Here is a 22,841-nt window from a genome sequence, read left to right as displayed (position 1 = left end):
TGGCCTCAGCAGCAAGCTCAAAAGGTGGATCACTTTTACAGTTGAAGATACAATCCTGTGGCCAGAGAAGGGGCTCTTGTATGTGTTTCCCCTGTGGCCAATGCTAAGTTTAGTTATTCACAGAATCGCGAGTCATCTGGAGCTGGCTGACCTAGTGGCATATGATTGGCCCTGCATACCATGATATACCTAGTTTGCCTACAGAGAGACGAAGGCCTCGAATTTGAAGGTTCAGGCAGATTTCCTGACCTGGGGTCTGGTCCCCATAGAGAATGTGGAGCACTTTGGGTTTACAACATGGCTCTTGAGCAGGGAGTCCTAGTAAAGAAGCGATACTCAAAGGTGGTCATTTCCACTCTGCTTAGAGCCAAGAAGCCCTCAATGGTGGCAGCCTATGCCAAGGCCTGGAAGGCTTTTTTTATCTTTATAATTTTTATTGATTTATAATATATATCACTTGTTTCAGAAATACAGAACATAAAATTTTTCCAAGAAACATATTATATAGATAATAATCCAATTCCTTTCTTAGACCAAAATTAGACAGGGTAATCCATTAAGTTCCGTGGAGAGAATAAACAGGAAAATTAATTAATTTATTAATTACAGGAAAGCTGACTACGCTTGACAAACCCCAAAAAACTTAAAATCCAGCTGATTGTCTGAGTTAAATTACATTACTTCAGAGATCTTTTTAAGGTCTAGAAAGGCTTTCAACTGTGATGGTAAAAAGAAAGTGTACTTAATCCCCAGGTAGCGAACCAAACATTTACAGGGGTATGCTAAAAGATAAGAAGCCCCCAATCTTTTTATTTCATCTCGCATAGAAAGAAACTATTTTCTGCGATCTTTTGTTATCTTGGATACGTCTGGATAGGTCCAAATTCTTTGTCCGGAGAAGTGTTGATGCAAATTCCTAAAGTAAAGTTTCATTATATGGTTCAAGTCTTGTTCAAAAACAAAGGAGACCAAATGCATCCCCCTTTCCTTAACATCTAAAATAGAGAGTTGCGCGGGGACAGAAATCCCACCCGTCCCCACCCGTCCCCGCCAAAATCCCACCCGTCCCCACCCGTCCCCGTGAGGAATCCCTCCGTCCCCACCCGTCCCCGTGAGGAATCCCTCCGTCCCCACCCGTCCCCGCGAGGAATCCCCTCCGTCCCCACCCGTCCCCGCGAGGAATCCCCTCCGTCCCCACGAGGAATCCCCTCCGTCACCATCCTTCCCTATAAACTTCAGAAATAGTTATTTTATTTAATTATGCTACTGAATTAAAGGCTCTGGTAGAGACCCATTTACAAATAAGCAAAGAGACTATTAATTTGGAAATATTAATTGGGAAGAATACATACTTTGTAAATGGGTTTCTACCAGAACCTCTAATGTAAATATAAAATATAAATACTCAGCTGATGAGAACCCACAAACTGTCAGCTGAGGACTTCCTTTGCAGTTGGCCTGGGGTCCCTTTTGCCAAGCTTGGCAGGCAGCAGTAGCGTCCCTGAGTCACAGATGCTGGCACCTCAGTGGCTCATGGATGCTGCCAGCGACTGCTGCGCTTGGTGGAGGGGAGTTCTGACCATCTCTAGAGGAGGTCCTCTGCTGGCGGTGCTTGGGGATCCCCACCAGTCACAGCAAGGGCCAACAAGTACTTCAACACTGTAGAAATAAAACCAGAAATGCATTTCCTTTTCTTTTGAACACAAAACAAAGATATCTGCCATATACATTTCCCAAGGCAGATGACTCTATGCAATGTCACCTCGGTAACAAAATACAAAAATAGACAAATACACCCCCTCCCTTTTTACTAAACCACAATAGTAGGTTTTAGCACAGGGAGTTACGCTGAATGCCTCGCGCTGCTCTCAATGCTCATAGGCTCCCTGCGCTAAAAAACAATATTGCGGTTTAGTAAAAGGGAGCCATAGTGCAAAATATAGACAGCAGATATAAATTCTCAAAACAGACACATTTTGATCACTAAATTGAAAATAAAATCATTTTTCCTATCTTTGCTGTTTGGTGATTTCATGAGTCTCTGGTTGCACTTTCTTCTTCTGACTGTGCATCCAATCTTTCTTCCTTTCTTTCAGCCTCCTGTATGTTTCCTCTCCTCCAGACCTCATTCTCTCCCCCAACTTTTTCTTTCTGTCTCCCTGTTCCCCCTTCTTTCTGTCTCTCTGTCTGCCCCCTTTCTTTCTTTCTCCGTGCCCTCCCCCCAGCCACTCGGTTTGCTGCCACCGCCATCGGGGAATAGTCCCCAAGCCACCGCTGTCCCAAGCTTTCCCTGCAGAAGCGTCGCGCTGACCAGCATTCCGCTCCCTGACGTCAATTCTGACGTAGGAGAGGAAGTTCCGGGCCAACAAGGCATTTCTCCTCATTCCATCCAGCCTGAGCCCCATCTCTCCTTGATCCAGCATTTCCCTTCTGTGTCTGTCAGAATTACCATTCCACCTATTTTCCAGCATCACCCTTCTTTGTGTCCATCTCACCTATATCCCTATCTCACCACTTTTTCAGAATCTTCATTTGTCTCTGTCCTTGTCTTTACCCCATATTCACCATTTGCCCTTTCAATGTCTTTATCTCCCCCCCCCCCCACACACACACTTTTTCAGCATTACTTCTATGTCTCTATTTCACCTCCTCTTCATGTCCCCTCTGTATCTCTATCCTTATTCAGAAGGTCCTGCTTACCCTTTCTCTTCTTTGTGTCACTATCTCCATTTTCAGCTTTCCCCCCTTTTCCTTTGTTAATGCACCCTGTAGCCAGAATCTTTCCACCCTCTCTCCACTCCGGCCCAGCCCAGTATAAAATATTTCCTTTTGTTTCTCTCCCCTCTCTCTTCTCCTCCCTCACCCACGAGTCCTGCATCTGGCCCTCTCCCTTCTACCTGCACCTGGCAACACCCCCCTGCTCCGCGGCTCTCTTAAGCAACTCGTCAGCAGCGGTGATCAAGACAAGCTGCCGACATCGAGGCCTTCCCTCTACGAGTCCCACCTTTGTGGAAAAAGGAAGTTGAAACAAGCGGGACTCGCAGAGGGTAGGCCCCGACGCCAGAAGCTGCTGCTGAGTTGCCGAAGAGAGCCGCAGGTAGAAGGGAGAGGGAGATAGGAAGGCTGTAGAAGCTCCGGAGCATGACACCGAACCCGGCCAGGATGATTTCTTTTTCAGGCTGCTGCTGCCGCTGCCATCCCCCACCCGAAATGACAAAAAACAGCCTAATGCCCGCGTCGGGAAATAGCCATGCTGAGCAGTGAGCTCAGCACGTACACAGATGAAAGCCTTGCTTGCTGATTGGTCCGGCGGCACGGTGGGGCGGGGCCGCCGGACCAATCAGCAAGCAAGGCTTTCATCTGTGTACGTGCTGAGCTCACTGCTCAACATGGCTATTTCCCGACGCGACGCCAGACTTGTAAGCTGCATCGCCAGAATTTAGGTAGGTTGTTTTCATCCCCGTGGGAGTCCCGTGGGCAAGGGGGCGTCCCCGTGGGAGTCCCGTGGGTCAGGGGGGCATCCCCGTGGGAGTCCCGTGGGCCAGGGGGCGTCCCCGTGGGAGTCCCGTGGGCCAGGGGGGGAACCCGCGGGATCCCCGCGGGACCCGCGGGATCCCCGCGATCCCCGTTCCCGTGCAGACCTCTAATCTAAAAGGGATTCCTCCAAAATTGCGGTCAAATCTTTTTGTACTACCAAATTTCCTTCTTCATCCGCTTTAGTCATTGTAGTTGGTATATAGTATATTTTATTAACTGGAGGAATAGCTTGTTGCGGAATTTTGAAGAATCCCCATTAAATACTTTTTAAAATAATCATGAGGATTTAAAGCTGGTGATTTTGGGAAGTTTAGTATCCATAAATTTAGCCTCCTATTATGGTTCTCAAATTGTTTCAGTTTAGAATGAGCATATATCTTATCTCTAACCAGAGTAGTTGTAATTTCCTTCAAGTCTTTTACTTCATTTTTAACACAAGTCATTTGTTCAATAGAGTCATTTTTTGTCTGTTCTATTAATTTTGACAAATTGTCCACTTTCCCCGATAGACTAAGTACCTCTTGTGTTGAGTCCGTTAGCTTGCCATCGAGCCTCTGCAAGGCCTGCCAAATGGTCTCCAAAGTCACCGCCAGAGGAGACAAAAGCAGCGACGAACTCGCTGATGCTCCCAAAGTTAGCAGTCTTCGCCACGGGCACTCCTCTCTCAAGGCCCAGGCCCAGGTCCAGGTCCGCGACTTCCGCTCCTGGAATCCCTGCCGGGGCAACCCGTGCTGACGTCGGACACGGCGGTACGCTGGATATCGGAGGGGACAGTGATACTTCTTGCCCTAGTAGGCTGGACGCTCCATCGTCAAAACCTGCAGCAGGGCCCTCTTCTCCCGATAACGGGGTTGCTAGCTGGCTCAAAAACCTCTCAAGGGTTTGCTGCTGTACCGGTGTGGAAGTTCTGAGTTGGGAGTGAGTCATTCTCAGAACTCCCTTTCTTTTTGTATGAGACATTGTGAGGAAAATCGGCCTGGAAGGCTTTTTGACAGTGGTGCGCTAAGATAGATGCAGAGCCCTTACAAGCCCCAATCTCAGTAGTCCTGGAATTTTTTCAACAGGGACTTGAGAAGGGTATGTCGGTCGGATCGCTGAAAGTGCAGATAGGCCTTTCATGCTTCCGAGGACATAAGAACATAAGAAAAGCCTTACTGGGTCCATCAAGCCCAGTAGCCCGTTCTCACTAGTACCTGGCCAAAACCCAAGGAGTAGAAATATTCCATGCTACTGATCCAGGGCAAGCATGGGGAGAGAGCATCTCTAGCCTCTCACCCAGATGTGGCAAAATTCTTTAAAGGGGCTCTCAGGTTGTGCCTGCCGGTGCATCTACCATTCCCATCCTGAACCCTTAATAACATTTTGCATGGTCTCAGTAGGGCTCTGTATGAGGCTTCCCTGTTAGATCTGATGGTCAAGACAGCATTCTTGGTGGCAATTACATTGGCGAGGCGAGTCTACGAGTTACAAGTTCTCTTTCAGGGAGCAGTTTCTTAAGTTTACGGAAGCAGGGATTTCCTTTTTCATGGTTCTTTCTTTTCTACTGAAAGTAGTCTCTGCCTTCCATGTCAATCAGGAAGTCTGTTTGCCCGTCTTTCGGCCCATGGGGTCAAAGGAAAAGGACAAAATATTGCATTTGCTAGATGTCAGAGTGCTTCTTCGCTACTTCGAAGTTACCAATGATTTTCGAAATTCTGATCATTTTTTTGTTCTGCCTAGTCATGCTAAGAAAGGCAAGTCTGCGTCCAAGGCCTCAATCTCCAGATGGACTAAAATGGCAATTTCCTCAGCATATTTGGGCTGTGGTAAGCAGCTGCCAATCGCATTGAAGGTACACTCCACCAGAGGGCGGCTACCTCATGGGCAGAAGCTCGGGCAGTCTCCCCCAGGGAGATTTGTAGAGCAGCTAACATACCTTTACCAGGTTCTATAGAGTAGACTTTACATCCAAGGAGGACGCTGCTTTTTGGGTTCTCAGTATTAAAGGCAGGTTCAGTAGTCCTACCTTAGACTCGGGGGACTGCTTTGATAAGTCCATATCATTCAGGACTACTTAGACACATTGCACTAGAACAGAGGTGTCAAAGTCCCTCCTCGAGAGCCGCAATCCAGTTGGGTTTTCAGGATTTCCCCAATGAATATACATGAGATCTATTAGCATACAATGAAAGCAGTGCATGCAAATATATCTCATGCATATTCATTGGGGAAATCCTGAAACCCCGACTGGATTGCGGCCCTCGAGGAGAGACTTTGACACCCCTGCACTAGAAAGAAAGATTAGGTTCTTACCTTGATAATCTTCTTTCTTGTAGATGTGTCTAGTAGTCCTGAAGCTCCATCCTGTGAGGAGGCTTTGCCTGTCTTTGGTCTCAATTTCAGTCTGTGTCTGACTGAAGAATTTCTCTATCTCTCAGCCAAGCTGAAAAAAAAAAGGATATCGAGTCTGAGTTTCTGCTTCTCAGTAGGACATGCCAGTAGCTGTGAGCTCCATAAATGTTAATGACACTTATGTACAGTATTGTATAATTTTGATAATGTTATACTTGTTTCAGAGCAAAACAGAGGTATTGTGTTGGGGAGTTCTCCCCGTTGCCCTCCTTCTTGTGATGTCTTCCATTACAGTGGTTCTTGACTGCTTTTGTACAAACTGAGGGGGCAGGAGCAAGCCTACTGGGAAGGAGGCAGATTTGAAAGATGAGTGATATCAATCTGCAAGCAACTTGCGGGTTCAGATGCATAACCCTAGCGTTCAGGACTACTAGGCACATCTACAAGAAAGAAGATCGAGGTAAGATCCTAATCTTTCTTTGTGAGAGATTGAATATCCCAGTTCTGTAAGCTGAGCTGGCAAAATCCAAGCTTACCGTTTAAACTCCTTATTTGTGGTACAATTTCTTCACAGTCTTAAAAATTGACCTATAGGTAATGAACTTTTCAACCAAAATGGATGATGACTCAAAAAAAGGTATTTCGGTCTGTTGGTACAGCCATCTTTTATTCAAGAGTGGTTAAAAATGAAATACTATTCTAGTTATGTCATAGTAAATTTCAAATGATTGTCCAGTGAGTTTAAGCCATGCTATAAATTGTTCATGCTGGTTTTCGGAAGCTGTTCAAATAAAAGAAAATCATCTAAATCGATACCACACTCATATCTCTCTTTACCATATAGAAATAGATAAATATAAATTCTCAAAGGTATTTGCAAACAGGTTAGCCACACTGGGAGAAGTTGGTCATAAAGTGTTGCTGCAGTAGGATAGCGGGCAGATAAGTACATTTTTCATTTAACATAATTAGCAATGGACACGTGAGATACAGGGCTAAGTACAAATTTTGCTTTTGCATTTGAGTTACTGGAGTTTGTTTCATGAAAGACGTTTGTTTGATTTTTTTTTTTTTTTTTTTTCATGTATCTCTACCTGATGTTTACAAACTTTGGAATGAGTGAGTTGCACATCTGAAGGCTTCTCCATTTTCACTGTGTTATTATATTTATTACTTTGGTGACTTCATTTTCCCTGTTTTCTGGGGGTTTTCGTATTTGGTTCTACCAGTGGACATTAGGGATTTTTTGGTCTAAATTTCTTGACATAGTTGAGTATATTTGGTACTTAACCTTTCATTTTCAAACTCAAAGTAAGATACAGTTACAGGTACTGTAGTTTTTCTTAGCCTGAGTATGCTTGTTTGTCTTGTACCTGAGGTAATGGAGGATCACAAGAAATGTCAGTGAGAAGAGATATTTGAATCTTGTCTTCCTTTCTTATCTGCCCACTTCTTTCACAAGTAGACTATTCCTTACCTTATTTATACATATATACTTGTTGGGCTGCCACTTCCACAAAAATGCTCTCCTATATAGCACAGGCAACAGACATTAAAGCTTCCTCACCCCGTCCCAATTCCTTCATATACCATGCATGCAACAATAGAGCAAGCTTGCCACTCTTTCAGTGCAGGACTGGTATTGCATGGGTAGCAGCAGAGCAAGCCTCTCTTATACATACTGAAATTGTGCCTCTTTGTGTATCTGGCTAGGCTTGGTAACCTGCATGAGATAGACATGGGCACACCGCCCCCTGTGATGAAGAGTTTTAAGGAATTTCTGCTATCCTTGGATGATTCGGTGGATGAAACGGAGGCAGTGAAGCGGTACAATGACTATAAGCTGGACTTCCGGCGCCAGCAGATGCAGGACTTCTTTCTGGCCCACAAGGAAGAAGAGTGGTACGTGTATCTCTTGCCACAATTGCCAACATTTTTCTTATCCTTTGCCCTTCATCTCCCCATTGTCCTTCATTTGCACAGAGACTAGGATTCTCTGGTACAGAATGGGGAGCAGGGTTGCGGAGGTTAGGGAATTCCTGTCTAGGGCTGCATAATAACCAGATTTGACTCTATAAATAGATATTTTTGACTTCCCTTGACTCCTAGATATTGCATGCATATAATCCTAATGTTAAACTCTGGAACCTAGAATACCCTTTCTGTTGTATAGACAGCAGAGCAAAATATTTCCCTTGCTAGATAGCATTTCCTGTATTAATTTTCACTAGGGCTGCATTTTAATTGCAGTTAATTCTGTGATTAATCATTAATCGCAGTTAACATCTCTTCTACTTTCCACTCCCAACCCCTGTCCTGGCTCAATCTGATATTTCCCCCCATCTGAGATTCAACATCACCCATACCTTAAAGGTATCCTTCTGTTGATCCTTGCCAGTAGTAGCATTGCACATATGCTGCCTGCAGTCTGGTTCAAAGCTTTCCCTCTAGCCCATCCAGCTCAGACAGAAACAGGAAGTAATAATGTCAGAGGAGGTGGGGCAGGCCAAAGGGAATGCTTTGGAGTAGGCCACAGGCAGCATATATGCAACCCTGCCATTTCCAGGGACCAACAGATGACCACCAACAGGAGAGATCGAGGGGGAGCAGATGCTAAACCCTAGGTGCAGGGGAGGGCAAAACAAGAGGCCACTAATGAAGCTGTAACACATGCAGGGAGCTCCAACAATCACAAGAAGAGTTTTGTGCTGTTCCCCATCAAGTTTGTGTTGCTGCTCAAGGGGGTTGAGGGGAGAGAGAGACTGGATCTCGAAAAAGTAAGAAAGAGATAATTGACCAGGAGGAAGAAAAGAGGGAGGAAAGGAAAAAAATGTTGGATCTGAGAAAGGGAGGGAAAGAGATTGTCCTTTAGGGAAGGGGGAAGGTATACTGCCTTTCTGTGGTTACAACCAAACTGATTTACATATTTTGTACAGGTACTTATTTTGTACCTGGGGCAGTGAAGGTTTAAGCGACTTGCCCAGAGTCAAAAGGAGCTGTGGTGGGAAATAAATAAAGCCAAGCCCTGTCAGATAATTCTAGGGTTCTAAGTGGTATTCTAAGAAGTCAATTTTGTTCCACTGTTTTGCTCTGCTATAATATGTAAATCTGTGGTCCCATCGGCCTTCTCTATAACCACATGTGTAATATATAGAAGTCAAGCTTGTCTTTTAAAATTCTTAAAGGAGAGGATTAGCAAGGGTGAGTCTACCCTGTCATGGATGGAATTCCCTAAGCTCCACCCCAGTTCCCTAAAACTCTGTGCTATCTTCTCAGGTCCTCTTCCATTCCTTGTACACTCTATCCTGTATTTTCTGGCTCTCCCAACCTCACATCCTTTGTGATGTATCTTCTGGACCTCTGCCTCATCCTGTGTGCTATATCCTTAGGTTTCAGCCTGCTTCTGCACCCTCTCTAGTTGATTGTCAGGCCCCACCCCCCCTCTACATCCTTTATGCTTTGGATTCCACCTGCCCTTGCACCCTCTGTACTGAATCCTTAGGCCCTCCCAGTTCCTGCACACCATATGGTGAATCATCAGGCTTCCACCTTCCATCTTCTCCCTTCTCCCATCCTTGTACACACTTCACTGATTCTTCAGGGCAACCCATTCCTTTCCTTGCAACCTCTGTGATAAAGTCCTTGGGGTGCCCTCACCAGCTCATGCAAAATCCTTAGACCCTGTTTGCATACTGTATGCTTGACCTCAAGCCCCTCTCCCTGTCTTCCTGTCAGCTTACTGTGTGCTGCCGCCGTTGTGTGATGTGCTCTGTGGATATCTGATTCTTAACCAAAACCCTCTTTTCCCCTCAAGAACCAGACTCAGGACTCCGTGCCCTTTGAAGCACCTTTTTCTGGCCATCCACGAAAGCCATGGAGCACTTGTCTATCTGTGACTTTGGTGCTAATATTTTTTTTTTCTTTTTTTTTTTTCTTTTGTATTTTTTTTAGCTCAGTCAGAACACACGCCGCGCACAATGCGGTGTTTAGTGAACAAAAGTTTGTAGGGCATAGTCAGGCAGGTTGGAAAATACACCAAAAAAATGAAAATGCACCAAATGTCCAGATTTTTGTTTTAAAAAAAACCCATAAAAAATTTCTGAAGAAATCCTGAAACGCCAGTTGGAGGCTGGAGGTGTTAAAGTAAGAGGCACTGTACTTGTTATATATCTGAAACCACCTAAAATTCGCAGAATATTGAAGGTAAATGTGGAATTCTGGAGAACTTTAATTTCTTCTCTCTCTACTTATTTATAAAAGCTGATGATACTTGTGAGATGCTGATTATATGCTCTTGATTTATATGTATTTTGGGATGTAAAGTGGGGTGGGCATATGGGGGTTTTCCACAGAAGTGGTGAGAACTATTTCTTTTGCAATGCTACTTAACCCCATGGGAGTAGTGCTGGGACATCCTGCCCACTGATTGTCTGGAGTTCTTTTAAACTGTTATGCTTTAGAGGATGCACATGGGCTTGTTTTATTATCCTTGGGGGGGTCCTTTGGGGTGGGGAGATCATAATATTGTTTATCAGACCAGTGGAAATTGGTACTTTAAGTAATAATTGGAGAACTGCAGTCTCAAAAGCTTTTGTACAACATTTTTCTTTGAATAATCTGTGCAGTCAGTCTAAGTCTATCATGGCTTACATAGGTCCCTGTTTTATTACATAATAGCTTAGGTTACCTTTGAGGTTATGATGATCTTAACAAAAAAAAACAACAACCCCCTACTGTTATATCAGTGATTTGTTTTTTGCCTCATTTCTTTTAATCTGATACGCCTTCTCTGTTTATCATGTTGTACCTCTGAACATTTCAGAATATAAGTTGGTCAGACCAAAGGTTTCCAAAAGTGGCCAATTCGGGTCACAAGTACCTAGTAGGACTGCAAAGAGTAGATTGCATGCTGCTTTGGAGAGTGGAAAGGAGGGTTAGGACTAAAAAGGGCCATTCTTTGTTTTGGCTGCTATTGTATATTTTCCTTTCTGTCTCTGTGGTTTGATTTTGTGGTCTTCCTTCTTGGTTTTCATGGCCTAAAGGTTCCGCTCCCGATATCACCCGGATGAGGTGGGCAAGCGGAAGCAGGAGGTCCACAGTGCCCTGCGTAACCGACTGGGAGTGTACATGTACCTGATGGATAACAACTGGTTTGATACACTAACACTGGACATCGAGAAAGCCAATGCGATTGTCAAGCTATTTGACGCAGGTATGTGAGGGTTGCCCTCCCCCCCCCCAACACCTGTCCACACCCAAGACTTTGTTATAAGAACATAAGCAATGCCTCCGCTGGGTCAGACCTGAGGTCCATCGTGCCCAGCAGTCTGCTCACGCAGCGGCCCAACAGGTCCAGGACCTGTGCAGTAATCCTCTATCTATACCCTTCTATCCCCTTTTCCAGCAGGAAATTGTCCAATCCCTTCTTGAACCCCAGTACCGTACTCTGCCCTATTACGCTCTCTGGAAGCGCATTCCAGGTGTCCACCACACGTTGGGTAAAGAAGAACTTCCTAGCATTCGTTTTGAATCTGTCCCCTTTCAACTTTTCTGAATGCCCTCTTGTTCTTTTATTTTTCGAAAGTTTGAAGAATCTGTCCCTCTCTACTATCTCTATGCCCTTCATGATCTTGTAAGTCTCTATCATATCCCCTCTAAGTCTCCTCTTCTCCAGGGAAAAGAGACCCAGTTTCTCCAATCTCTCAGCGTATGAAAGTTTTTCCATCCCCTTTATCAGACACTTCGCTCTCCTCTGAACCCTCTTGAGTAATGCCATATCCCTGCGAGTCCCCCTCACTATTCCGATTCTCATTATCAGTCTCCCAAGCAGCATGAAAGCAATGTTTGTGAGCCGGAGGACATCAAGTCTGAAGGAGATCAGAAAACTGCCTGCCTCTTTTAGTAAATAACGCTTTATTTTTTCTTTAGAAAACTCTCCAGACTGGTATAGATCTTACTGATGGGTAATAGCTCATCATGACCAGCAGGTGGAGACTGAGAGCAAACTCGGTTATAGTACTTAATAGCTGATCCTTTCACTATTCATCAGTCTTCTCTCAATCTCCAGCAGGTGCTGATCTTGGTTAGCTGTACCCATCTCCCCTGGTTAGGGCTGTTGGGTTTTGTTCAGGACTCCTTGTCCCCGTTCTGGTGCTGGACTGAGCTTGGACGGGCCTTGTTTGGGGAGTCCATCTGACCTCGGGGATGTCACACCCGGCAGGTCTCATGCTGGGTCCCTCCCACCTTCCCCAAATTTTGTAGAGGTGCCTCAGCTGTAAACCTTGCCACCAATACAGGCAAGGCATATAGCTTTGAGAGCCGTGGAGTCTGTTCTGTGAAAAAAATTAATCCTGAGGCAGTGCCGGTCTGAAGCATCTCCATTTTGTCTGCAGCCTCAGGTGACCTTCCCCCTGTCTTGGAAAGACAGGGGCAGGTTTCTAGTTGGTCCTCTGCTTTTGCAGGGAGTCCCATTGGACTGCCAGGGGGTTTTTCCCCTGATTTTATTTTTGCCTTATGCAAGGCTTATTTTCAGGCGGCTGGGGGTCCTGTTTCCGCCCCGGTTCAGCCCCCTTCAGTGCCAGTCGTGTCCCCCCCCCCTCTTCCCTTGTCCAAGCAGTTGCTGGTGGCTTGGGACGAGGACTTTGTTTCTGAGGAGCAGTTTTCAGTGGATTAGGACCTGGACCTTCTAGGAGACTTCCAGGATCCTCTCGGGGGGATGGATGCTGGTAGTGGGGCCTTTGCGGCTCCATCTACCGGCGAGGATGCATCTGTGGTGCACATTGTTCAGCAGGACGAGCTCCCGGAACTGATTGCACTTCGAGGAGGAGACGCAGGAGACCCCCGCGTGTGGTAGACCCTCTGCTTCGGGGGATCCGATCTACATCCCACTTCTTTCCTGTACATCAAGATATTCGGGATATTGTCCTGGCACAGTAGAAGATGTGCGCCTTTTCATTTTGCGCACTCCATGGCTTGTGTGTATCCCATTCCGAAAGGGGATAGGGATACGTTGAAGTCGCCAGTGGTGAACGCGGTGGTTTCGGCTATCGCCAAGCAGCATATCATGCCCGTAGAGGGCGGCTCTGCTTTATGAGACTCTGAGAAGTATAAGTTGGAGGTTCTTAAGCAAAATTTTGATTTGTCTGCCTTAGGTGTCCAGGTGTGGTGGTCTTGTCGCTCGGGCGTTTCCTTGACTGTGAGTCTGATGACTGGTCCTTGGTGGATCAGGAGGTGGTGAAAATTGAAAAGGCTGCCTCTTATCTCTCGGATGCCCTGTTTGACTTGTTGCGGACATTGGCCAAGTCTATGTCGCTCGGGGTGGCTTCGTACTTGGGCAGCTGATGCGGTATCTAAGACTAAATTGACAAAATTTCCCTTTTTGTTTGGAAAGGATTTGGACAAGTTGGTTCAGACTTTGACAGACTCTAAAGTGCCCCGCCTGTCTGAGGATCATGCCTGTCCAACTACGCAGGGTGGCACTGATCGGGAGTGTTTGCGTGAGTTCCGCAGATATCGCCCTGGTCAAGGGATTGCTTTTTTCCCAGCCACTGGGGTGTCCCGGGGTCGCTTCTTTCAGCATATGTAGTCCTTTCAGGGGGGCCCGTTGGGGGGACATGATTTTTCCGCCGGCTCCTCTGCCACCCAGTCCACCCAATAAGAACATAAGTGCCTCTGCTGGGTCAGACCAGAGGTCCATTGTGCCCAGCAGTCCACATGCGCGGGGGCCCAACAGGTCCAGGACCTGTGTAGTAGTCCTCTATCTATACCCCTCTATCCCCTTTTCCTTCAGAAAATTGTCCAATCCCTTCTTAAACTCCTTGCCACCACCTCCCTTGGTTCCAGTGGGCGCTTGGTTGCGGGATTTTTACCAGGGTTGGGCCAGGATCACGTCAGATCAGTAGATCCTGGAGGTGATTCGGGACAGTTTTGCGCTGGAGTTTTCCCACACTCTGCCAGATCGTTTTTTTGCCTCTCCTTATCTAGTGGCTTGGAAGAAGTGAGCTTTTCGCCAGATACTGCAAAGATTGCTAGATCTCAAAGCGGTTGTGCCCGTGTCTCCGGCCAGTACTCCATTTACTTTGCGGTGCCCAAGAAAGAAGGAACTATTCGGCCCATCTTGGATTGGAAGGGGGTCAACAGGGCTCTGTGAGTTCTGTTTTTTTCACATGGAGACCCTACAGTTGGTCATTCTGGCTGTTCAACTGGAGGAATTTCTGACCTCTCTCAATCTGACAGAGGACTACTTGCATGTTCCGTTTAGGACATCTCATCAGCGGTTCCTGCGCTTTGCGATCTTAGACCGGCACTATAAGTTTTGTGTGCTTCCCTTTGGTCTGGCCAAGGCTCCCCGGATGTTCACCAAGATCATGGTGGTCATGGCGGCAGCTTTGTGCAAAGAAGGCATTCTAGTTCACCCCTATCTTGATGTCTGGTTGATCCACGCCAAGCCATTTCAGGAGAGCGCCCGTGTTATGACTCGGGTTGTGGAGTTCCTGCAGTCGCTGGGATGGGTTGTCAATCTATCCAAGAGCCGTTTGGCTCCGTCTCAGCACCTGGAGTACCTGGGGGGTTCTTTTCGACACCGGCTTGTGGAAGGTCTTCCTGCCGGAGTCCCATGTGGTCAAGTTGCAGTCTCGGATTCACCTTCTGATGGCTTCCTGATGTTCTCAGGCTAGAGGGTTTTCTCCAGGTTCTGGGGTCGATGGCGGCTTTACTGGACGTGGTTCAGTGGGCCCGAGCTCACATGCGCCCACTTCAGCATGCTGTGCTTCGGTGGTGGTTGCCCCAGGTGCATGATATGGACTCTCCCGTTCCTCTTTGGTGGGTTGGTTTGCTGCAATCTCCGCTGGTGGCTGCAGTCTTCCAGTCTGGTGCATGGAGTGAATCTGGATCAGCCCCAGTGGACAGTTCTTATCATGGACTCCAGTCTACTCGTCTGGGGAGCTCAATGTCTTGGTCGCTCGGTGCAGGGCAGTTGGTCTCCGGAGCAGGCGTCTTCGTCGATCAATGTTCTGGAGACAAGAGTCATTCGTCTGGCATTGCTGGTCTTCTCTCTGGGTTCAGCTTGCGGCCTTGTCTGCCTTTTGCAGGTTGCTGCAGGGGCAGCGCTCGGCCTCTCTGCTGGACATGGTTCGTTTTTTGAGGGCAGCCAAATTTCTGCAGCCTTTAGTTCTGTCTTGGGATCTCAATCTGTTCCTGTCCGTGTTTGTGTGCTCTCTTTTTGAGCCCTTAGGTTCCTGCTTCTTGAAGGACCTTACACTGAAGGCGGTCTTTTTGGTGGCTATTACTTTTGTGAGACGCGTTTCTGAGCTGCAGGCTTTCTCTTGTAGGCCTCCCTTCCTGGAATTTTCTCAGGAGCGTGTGGTTTTGCGGCCTGTTCCATCTTTTCTGCCAAAGATGTTTTTTCGCCTTTTCATGTCAATCAGTCTGTAGTCCTCCTGGTGTTGGGATGTATGGAGGGCTCTCCAGAGCAGAAGCAGTTACGCAAGTTGGATGTCTGTCAGGTCCTTCGCTCTGATGTTCAGCAGACCCAGGAGTTCCAGAAGTCGGATTATCTCTTTGTCCTTTTAGTGGGTCCTCGTAAGGGGGATGGCGCTTCTAAGGCTACCATTGCACACTGGATCAAGGAGGCTATCACTTCCGCATTCTTTATTCAGAAGAAGCCGGTTCTGGAATTTCTGAAGGCTCATTCCACTCGGGGTCAGGCAGCTTCTTGGGCTGAGTCTTCTGTTGTGCTTCCAGTGGATATCTGTAAAGCTGCGGTTTGGTCTTTGCATTCCTTCTTTGTGCGACACTACCGTGTGGACGTTCAGGCACATCAGGACGTGGTGTTCGGTGAATGTGTTCGGGGGTCCACCCATGATGGATACTGCTTTGGTACATCCCATCAGTAAGATCTGTACTGGTCTGGAGAGGTTACTAAAGAAGGAGAAATTAGGTTCTTATCTGCTAATTTTCTTTCTTTTAGACTCTCCAGACCAGTATAAGACTCCACCGTCTGTTGTCGTTTGTTCTTCGGGTTTTTTTGCATGAAGATTTTGCTTTTTCTGCGAGTTCTAGTATTTTTCTAGGGCCTGGGAGATCTAAGAACAGCGGTTGTGGCTCGGCTGGTGTAGCTGGCAAGCTGTGGCTTTTTTTCCAACAACATTCCTATATATTAGTTGTTGATTCTGTTGGAGCGTTGTTCTTGTTTTCTACTTAGTTTTTTTCCTTAGTTCTGCTTGGCTATTTGGAGGACTGATGGATAGTGAAAGGGTCAGTTTGGTCTCAGTCTCTACCTGCTGGTCATGATGAGCTATTACCCATCAGTAAGATCTATACCGGTCTGGATAGTCTAAAATAAAGAAAATTAGCAGGTAAGAACCTAATTTCTCCTTCTCTGTTGCCTCCTTCCTGCATCAGGGAGAAAAAAAATACTGTTTCAGTAACTATGGCCAACAAGAACGCTCATTCATCATGTGTATTTTTCCATGTTGTAAGTAACTTTACCCCTCTCCCCCCGCGGGGTGCCCTTCTCTGCTTCAGCTGTGATAAAGATGGAAGGGGGCACCGAGCATGACATGAAGATCCTAGATATGGAGGAGGAAGAGGAGAAGCAGGAGAAAGCTGAAGCGGGGAAGAAGGAGGAGGCACGTCCACCAGATGCTGAAAAGAAAGCTCCAGAGAAAGAAGAGAAGGAGGAGAACAAGGAGAATAAGAAGGTGAGAGGACTGAGAAGATCCATGGGCTCCCTTTCTTCAGTTTGTGTCATCAGGTTCATAGTGCTAAGCAGTTTGATGTGATCTATGCCTTCCTTTTGCGCTTTCCGCTATATAATTCTAGTAAAAACTCATTTAGTTCAACTGCTACAAATTCGGAGCTTTAAAGCAATCTTCTGTAGCAGACATTGGATATTGTACCATAGCTGTTGCTTCTCGTTAGTTGCGAATCTGCAGAAGGGCGCCGCTCAGAAACTCTGAACTCCTCCCCTTCTGCAGTGGAGAACAGCTCCCTCTTCAGTTTTTCCTTGTGCAAGTGAACTCAGAAGGCATGCTCTTCTTTCTTTTATTATTTTGGGGTATTTATACTGTCCTCAATTTTCCTGCATGGCTTTGATGCTCATAGTTTCCCTTCTCGGGCTTAATCTGCTGGATAAAAGACACAATCGTGCTCCCAGGTTATTCTCTTAGAGTTCCTGTGGAGCCAGCCTGCTTTGTGTCCTTTCATGAGCTTGGGATTGATTCCCCTAGAAGCTTGCTCACCTGCTGATTTATGAGGCTTGAGCACAGGCAGTTGGGCTCCTGTGTAACAACCCTCTGGGTATCGGGGAATTGGCTGTGAAGTGTCTCCCCCTGACATGTCATGTGGATTTTGGGGGGTTGGGAGTCCATGGTCAGGGTCTGCCTGACTAGCAGTCAGATTTCCAGTGGTGGACTTGTTACTGGCATTTCCCTATGGGGAAAATTGTGTGTGTGGGGGGGGGGTCTGAAAAAGACAGATTTGACAGTTTCTGGGGTTAGTCAGATTCTCCTTCCTCAAAAACATCATTTTCAACATTTTTTTATTTTTCATTTGAGCTCCCAAGGGCTGTTTATGATGCAAATTTTCTGGCAGTGGCCATTTTGGATTTTTAGCAATGTTTTTTTCAGTGTGCTTTTTTTCTGCCTCAGAACTTCTTGTTTTGCTTAGGGATCATCTGTAATGGATGCCCCAAGCCAGTCTCGCCCCAAGACCTGCATTTTCTGTACAGATTTACTGGCTGATGAGCGGCCTTGGGGCATGGGAGAAAGGGGCGAGAGCATCAAGCTCAGCCTCTCTTCCAGGGCATTGGAACCCCAGAAACCCAGTCTGTGGGGAAGAGATCCTATTCAGAGGCCACACACAATAAGGGGGTGAAACGTAAGTGCGTGGTGGTGGAGGCGGCCTTCATTCCCCAGTCTGAGATCTTGCAGTGGTCCTTGGGGCCTCCAGTGCAAGAATTTTTTCCACTTTTGTCAGTCCTTTGTGGAAAGCCTACTTAATGGGCCTGGGAAGTGCTGCGCTGCCTGTGAGCATGCTGACTCCACCTCAGGGGGGATCCATGTCTCAAGCAGGTGTCTCCACCTCATGCCATGCTGGCTCCTAGTGTCAGTGACTCTTTGGAGCAAAAATGGGATGCTTGGAAGTCTCTTTCCATGCCCTTGTCACAAGGCTCCACTGCGTCTGTGGATGATTTGAGATCCCTTTCGGTGTCTGGAGGTCAGGAGGCAGGGGCGGCTGTGGATCACGGTGATGATCCCTCAGTGCGTCACCTTTTTAAATCAGCGTCGGTTTCACATGTCATTTCTGATAACCTCTCTGCGTTTAAGCTTTATCCCCAACAGCCCTCCACCTCTGTGTTCCATTATGAGCAATACTAATGCACAGACTACCTTTTTTCTTGCTCCTTAGTCACTGACCAATGGGAGTCGCCTGAAGGCTCTCTAAAGGTAGCCAAAGCTATGTCTAGGCTGTGTCTTATGGTTCCGGACTTCCAACAGCTATTTTCACAGCCAAAAATGGATTCCGCAGTAGCGCAAGTGACTAAGCGTACTTCCCTTCCTAGTGAGGGAGGAGTAATGCTGAAGAAGGCACAGGACCTTAAGGTGGACATGGTCCTTAAAAGACAGTTTGAAGCGCTGACTTTGGTTATCAAAGCTGCAGCATCTGCCTCCTTCGTGGCATGGCCCTGTCATACAAGATTGCAAACTAGTCCTTTGTAGCTGGGGGTACGCTTGTCCCCACATGATTATGGAGAGAGTAAATTATGTGGCTGATGCTCTCTCTGACATAATCAGAGTCATAAGTAAGGCTTTGGCTTGCTCTGTTTCTGCCCGCCAGATGCTCTGGATCAGACAGTAGATGGGTGACTCCAGTGGAATACCGGGGAGGGGGGACATGGGGGCGGTCTTCCCTGGGTGCAGACCATAAGAGGGTGCTCCCAGGGCCAGTGGTGTCATGGTCTGGGAACTTCACTGCTCTGCCGGTGTCAGACCTTCCTTTCTGCCAAGTCTTGCCTTTGCGGAAACAGGAAGTAGGTGGGACCCGGCAGAGAGGAAGGCCTGAGCCGACAGAGCAGCGAGTTAAGGCTGCCAATAATGAGAAAACTGTCATACCTCTGGGCTGCCTCCTTAAGCAGCAGTGAGTGGCCGGTAGAAGCAGCACTCTGAACAGGCTGCTATTGCCTTCCCCGCCGGGTCCTTCCCTCTGCTGGGTGACTGATGACGCGGCAGAGAGAAGCCCTGGCACAGCAGACCGCAAACGGCCTGTTCACAGTGCTGCGTTTAACGGTTGTCCACCGTTGCTGCTGCTGCTGCTGTGAGAGACTTGAAGCCAGTATGTCAGATCTCATTGAGGGGGGGGGGTTGTCGGGAGGTGCTGCACAGGAGGATGGGAGGGAGAGATGGAAGGCTGCACAGGGGGATGGATGGATGGAAGAAAGGCTGCTGCACAGGGGGATGGGAGACAGAGATGGAAGGCTGCTGCACAGAGGTCTTATGGCATGGCTTTTGAGCACATGACCCTATCTCGTAAGAGTTACTCAGAGGTTGTTGTTAAGACTCTTTTTAGAGCAAAGAAGCTTGCAATGTTTGCGGCTTATGTGAAGACCTGGAAGGCTTTCCAATTATGGTGCACCACGGAGGAGGTAGAGCCTGAGAGGGCACCCATTCTGTGATTCTATCATTCCTGCAAGCCGGCCTTGAAAAGGGCCTAACAGTTTTGTCTTTCAAGGTATAGGTAGCTGGCTTCTTGTGCTTTAAGGCTTGGAGAGGCATGCAGTCTCTGACATCTTGCCCAGACGTCACTAGAATTATGAGGGGGCGCTCAGATTGCATCCTCCACCATTTAGGCCGTTCCCATCTTGGGACTTTAATTTTATTCTGAAGGGTCTATTTCGGGCTCTGTATGAGCCCCTGCTGGACGCATCTCTCTTGGATCTTATGGTTAAGACCATGTTTTTGGTTGCTGTAGTCTCAGTGAATTGGATCTTGAGTTACAGGCCCTTTTCTGTAGAGAACCCTTCCTCAGGTTTACAGAGTCAGATGTTTCTTTGCAGACGGTACCTTCCTTTCTACTGAAGATGGTTTTTGCCTTCCTTATCAATCAGGAGATTTGTTTACCTTCCTTTCACCCTATGGGTAGCAAAACAGGACAGAATTTTGCAGATGCTGGATATGCATAGAGTCCTACTTCATTGTCTGGAGAGGACTAATGATTCCTGGCTCTCTGACCACCTTTCTGTGCTAACCAGCCAATTGAGATGAGGCAAGCCAGCTTCCAGGTCTTTGATTGCCAAATGGATTCACATAGTAATTTCATGTTCCTATATTGCCTGTGGTAAACAGCCCCTATCTCAATCACAGCACCTTCAACTAGAAGTGTGGTTGCTTCCTGAGTAGAGTCTCGGGCTGTTTGCCTGATGAAATTTGTAGAACATCTACTTGGTCTGCTCTCCACACTTTTACGATTTTTTACAAAATGGATGTGGCAGCTCGTGAAGATGCTGCTTTTGGGTCCTCGGTACTGTCCCTCCCTAGATGCCTGGCATTGCTTTGGTACATCAGCTATGGTACAGAATCCTATGTCTTTGCGAGAGAATGAAAGATTAGGTTCTTACCTTGCTAGTCATCTTTCTGTTAGACGATATAGATAGGATTCTGTATGGCTCACCCTGTGCAGAACTTTGATTTGCCTGATTCCTGCCTTGGACGTTGCCATTGTCTGTCTAGGGACCTCCTCAGTATCTAAGATTTAACAGAGACAATCTACAGCAGTGGTCTCAAACTGAAACCCTTTGCAGGGCTACATTTTTGATTTGTCAGTACTTGGAGGGCCTCGGAAAAAAATAGTTAATGTCTTATTAAAGAAATTACAATTTTGCATGAGGTAAAGTCCCTTTATAGTTTATAAATCTTTCCTTTTAGCGTAATTTATTGTTCCATGTTAAATTGTTAATTGTTATTAATCATTGTTCTTTTATCATAAGTTACAGAATAGAATATGGTTTGTTGCCGAGGAAGTTCCCCGTACCCCTCCTTCTCTTCTGTTTCATTGATGTTCAATTAATTTGGTACTAACTGAAGAAGGAGCTGTTCTCCTCCTTGGAATGGGGGGCATTCAGAGTTTGTGAGTGACACCCTTCTGCAGATTCGCAACTGATGGGAAACAACAGCTATGGTACAGAATCCTATGTCTTCTAACAGAAAGAAGCTTAGCAAGATAAGAACCTAATCTTTCATTCCACTGAGGGTGTCTACTATATATAAATTACCTGGGTTCATGAAAACTAGACTTAAAACAATTCAAAGCAAAACTGAAAACTTTTTTGTTCCAAGACGCCTTTGGACAATAACTGCCCTTTTAAGGGCATATTTTAATATTTCAATATTTTAATATTTTAAAATTTTAAAAATCTTAAATTCGTAAATTTTGAAAATTTAAAATATAAAATAAACTGCTATCTTACCCTAGCCTACTGTGCTTTCCTTTTATGTTTTACCGTTTCTATAAAAATTGTAGTTCTTCCCCACTTCCCTATTGTTTGCATAGGTCCGTATGTTAGTGTTTTTGTTTGTTATTTTTTTATACTTGGATTCTCTTCCAGTACCCCCTGTTTTTATCTGTTTTTATAATTATGTACATTTTGTCTGTGTATTACTACATTGTAAACCACTTAGATATTTGATTAGGTGGTTTAAAAAATCTTTTAATAAACTTGAAACTTGAAATAAAGTGGGTGGAGAGGAGGGGTCCAGCCATTTTTAAAGGCATGAATGCTGGCAGAATCCATACATAGTGATTTAATAGAAACAGTTTGTCTCTTCCTCATCATGTCTCCTTAACCATAGGCAGAGAGCGAGGAGCCTGCAGAAGAGAAACCGAAGAAGGCAGAAGAGGAGGAGGAGAAGAAGACTGCCCCAAAAGAGGAGCCGGAGAAGGAGCCCAAGAAGGTAGGTGTCCATGTGTTACACAGCAGTCAAGTTTAAAACAATACCCGGTGACAAGGACGCAAGGTTTTACAACTAAGAATATAGAGTAATGAAGAGAGTAAAATCTCGAAGGACAGAAAAAAAACTTTTAAAAACGATGAAAATGTATCGCATTTTATTGTGAATAATAGATATTGAAATACCTATAAAAAACTATTTTGGCATCAGGGTATATTAAATCACTGATCTGAAAGCCTTATACACATTTTAAAAAATGGTCTTTGAATATTTCTTTCTAAAACTATGTGTAGAGTGCATAAAAGGGACAAAATGTCTACATACGAAGATGTCATTTGCATAACTAATTACCAGTCACTTCTATATGTTGCAGTAGCCTTGTTTCCTAGAAAAATAATAAATGATCAAGGTGCCCAAGGATGAGGATATGGGAATTTCTCATTTGAAGTGTATATTATTTTACCACTTATTCCTCTCCAAGCAGGCGAATAAAAAGAAGAAACGGAAACGGAGTGGGGATGACAGTGAAGATGAAGGCAGTGCCTCTGAGTCAGAGTCTGAGTCAGAAAGTGGGAAGCCAGCTGATGAGAAGGAAAGTGCAGGTAATGTTTTCATTAAAGGATAGGGGTATTTTTTTTTGGACCTGGCGGTTTTCTCTTCCTCTTCTTTTGGGTGCTATGAGTCTTCATTTGCAGCTACCAATGTTTTCTTCTCCTTTTTTATATCATAAGAACATAAGAATAGCCTTACTGAGTCAGACCAGTAGTCCATCAAGCCCAGTAGCCCATTCTCACGGTGGCCATTCCAGTTCACTAGTACCTGGCCAAAACCCAAGGAGTAGCAATATTCCATGCTACCAATACAGGGCAAGCAGTGGCTTCCCCCGTGTCTTTCTCAATAACAGACTATGGACGTTTCCTCCAGGAACTTGTCCAAACCTTTCTTAAATCCAACTACGCTATCCGTTCTTACCACATCCTCTGGCAACATGTTCCAGAGCTTAACTATTCTCTGAGTGAAAAAATATTT

The 22,841-nt window shown here is 46.0% G+C and overlaps 1 protein-coding gene across 9 annotated transcripts in view; it reads left to right on the top strand.

Moving 5' to 3' along the window:
* The window catches only part of SRRT (serrate, RNA effector molecule), a 124,313-nt gene that overhangs the window by 29,253 nt on the left and 72,219 nt on the right, over positions 1–22,841 (top strand). For 7 of the 9 annotated variants that reach the window (XM_033924559.1, XM_033924557.1, XM_033924556.1 and 4 more), the window contains 5 exons: positions 7,582–7,770; positions 10,911–11,080; positions 16,393–16,568; positions 21,714–21,815; positions 22,294–22,414. In XM_033924559.1, the coding sequence (XP_033780450.1) occupies positions 7,582–7,770; positions 10,911–11,080; positions 16,393–16,568; positions 21,714–21,815; positions 22,294–22,414 (758 nt within the window). The remainder of the gene's footprint in view (positions 1–7,581; positions 7,771–10,910; positions 11,081–16,392; positions 16,569–21,713; positions 21,816–22,293; positions 22,415–22,841) is intronic. The other 2 variants (XM_033924562.1, XM_033924555.1) reach the window with 1 other exon arrangement.

Source organism: Geotrypetes seraphini, chromosome 16 (assembly GCF_902459505.1).
Source record: "Geotrypetes seraphini chromosome 16, aGeoSer1.1, whole genome shotgun sequence".
NCBI lineage: Eukaryota > Metazoa > Chordata > Amphibia > Gymnophiona > Dermophiidae > Geotrypetes > Geotrypetes seraphini.
The sequence above is the reverse complement of the archived record's forward strand: the minus strand, read 5'-3'. Positions and strand labels throughout refer to the sequence as shown.